Here is a 2,488-nt window from a genome sequence, read left to right on the forward strand (position 1 = left end):
CCGTGTAGCTGAAAAGCAATTCATTTAGTGCTTGAATGAGCGCTCTCTTGCTCTCTTTTTCACTACAGCGCTGCAGCTGCGCTTAAAGCTGTTATTTTCTCTGCTCTTTCCACATGCACGCATTTGACGCTTTTCTCCTGCCGTTTGAGCCGACATATTGCGCTCCCGCTCTGTTGCTCGCGCACGCTCTTATCGTTTACACGTATGTTGAGTGCGCTGCGTTAAGGCAAACGCTGCACAAAAGTGTACGAACTCGCAACTAGTTTGTGCTCGAACGTGAATAGGCGCGCATCGGCGAGCAAGTGTGGGCACGCGAAAACGAGTTTGACGGGCAGCGGCAGCAGTAGCAGCGACGAATATAGCGCGACGTTTTGTATGAACTCTTATGGTGTACTATAGAAGAGCAGCGGCAACGTGAAGAGTGTGATTGTGTTGATTGCATTGCGCCGATCGGCTGCTTCAGCGCTAATGCAGTGCGTTTCAAGGGCTGAGATTTTCCAATTGGAAAATACCGGAAGTTGTGTAGCGACAGCGACGGTCAGGAGTTGCAAGTGTATGCTGAGCAGAGCGTTCTCCGACGATCTTATGAAATAATTATTATTGTTGTCACGATTGATTAGTTAATGATTTTGCTATGGGCGCGTATTGAACTATGTAAAATGTGACGCGCGATGTATTATCAAGTGAAATAAAATGAAATCTCGAAATGCCGACGCTGCAAATCGCGCAATATCTAAAGATATAAACTGAAAGGAACTAATAAAAGAAATAAATATATATTTTTTTTTGCGCCAACACATCACATGACCACAGTAGCGAAAATTTGAGTTCAAAGAGTTTATAATAATAACCAAAGCACAGGCTAGTTGGCCAGTCAAAGTGTCAAATTACCCCCAAACAAGTTTTAGTCGTCTATTGTTGTTGTTGCTAGTGCAGGCGGTTGACAAGTTTGTGAAGCGTTTTTTAATTAGAGCAGACGGTGGGGATTTCGGCTTGAGTTTGTGGTTAAACTGCTTTTCTGCACGTGTAAGTGTATGTGTGCGTGTGACGGCATGCAGGCAGTCCACCAAAACCTTGACCCTGTCAACCGAAACAGCAGAAACTACAAAAACGAAAGCAACATTAGCAAAAACACAACAAAAAAAAGTGAACCAAAACAACAACAACAATTATTTAGTAAGCGTCCGTCAGCAGTCAGCGCCATTAGAATGCTGACCTGTCAAAGTGTGAACAGCTACAAGTTTTAGGTTGCCAGTAACACATGGCATTCATATGTCAAGTAAACTATCAAAAAACAACAACAATACCAGCACATATTTTACAGCTAACAGCTTTGGTTTAAACCACGGGCGCGCTTCCAATCTGTGACCAACGGCCATTTTGTATGGCAAACAGTGGCAAAATGTCGCAGTGGTGTTAATGACACAGCGTGAACGTAAGCGGTACGAGTAAAAAAAGAAATAATAATAAACAGTTATGCACCAAGTAATCGAAAATTAATGCATAACGGTTGTTAAAGATCGCAGCTTCTCTGTTGGGACACAAAAAAAAATCGAAACAGTAAAATAATATGCCAAACTTTGCGTGGGTCTTTTTCGGTAAACAAAAATTATGACTTTATTATACAAATTAGTTATCGATTTGTATGATCCACACACATTTAGTTTTTGGCTTTAAAGCATTTTATAAACAAAACGAACCTCATCAAATTTGTAAATAAAAACGTGCAATATTTTGATTTCGTAGTGGTCAACTGATCATAATGGCTGCTTATGCGCAGTATAATGGCTGCGGTTATCCGTCGGCGAATCAGGTAAGTTCATACACCCAATATTATATTTATTAAAACAGTTAAGCTGAGCTCAGAAAAACATTACACATTTTAGAATTGCTTCGCTTATTTTCGTATAATTAATTGAATTAAGCTCTGGCAATGGAAAATATTGATGTGACGTGGTATTGCTTTATAGAAAACTTTCGAATAATTTATGACTAATCTACACAAAGAAATAACATTGCCTTCAGCTACACCGCATATAATAATACCGTTCACAGTTGCCTGTTTTAGAGCATAAAAGGGTATACAAAGACGTTTATCTTGTTTTTGATAGGTCAGTATATGTGGCAGCATTCATACAGCTGTATGATCTGAATAATATATTTAGAGCTTGTAGCAATGCCTTAGATAATATATTGTGCGAACTTTCATGGAGATAATTTGACAAATAAAATAGTTTTGCATACAAGTACGTGAGTTTGAGCGGTTAATTTGTATGACAGCAAGTAAAAATGCAAGTTATAATTGCTTCATATCGGCAGATTCGATAAATTCGATAAAAATTTTATATTTTTGACATGTCATAAAGTGAGAGATTAGTTCGCTTATCTTCTTCTTCTTCTTCTTAATTGGCGTAGACACCGCTTACGCGATTATAGCCGAGTTAACAACAGCGCGCCAGTCGTTTCTTCTTTTCGCTACGTGGCGCCA

The 2,488-nt window shown here is 39.3% G+C and overlaps 1 protein-coding gene across 5 annotated transcripts in view; it reads left to right on the plus strand.

The window, feature by feature from the left end:
- The first annotated feature begins 283 nt into the window (after window positions 1-283).
- The window catches only part of LOC108965494 (homeobox protein araucan-like), a 101,451-nt gene continuing 99,246 nt past the window's right edge, over window positions 284-2,488 (plus strand). For all 5 annotated transcript variants that reach the window (XR_001993109.1, XM_018927990.1, XM_018927975.1 and 2 more), the window contains exon 1: window positions 284-1,813. Coding sequence is in view for 4 of the 5 variants with exons in the window: in XM_018927990.1 (XP_018783535.1) it covers window positions 1,763-1,813 (51 nt within the window). In the remaining variant the exon portion in view is untranslated. The remainder of the gene's footprint in view (window positions 1,814-2,488) is intronic.

Source organism: Bactrocera latifrons, unplaced genomic scaffold, assembly GCF_001853355.1.
Source record: "Bactrocera latifrons isolate USDA-ARS-PBARC rearing strain unplaced genomic scaffold, ASM185335v1 scaffold_1, whole genome shotgun sequence".
NCBI classification, from domain to species: Eukaryota; Metazoa; Arthropoda; class Insecta; order Diptera; family Tephritidae; genus Bactrocera; species Bactrocera latifrons.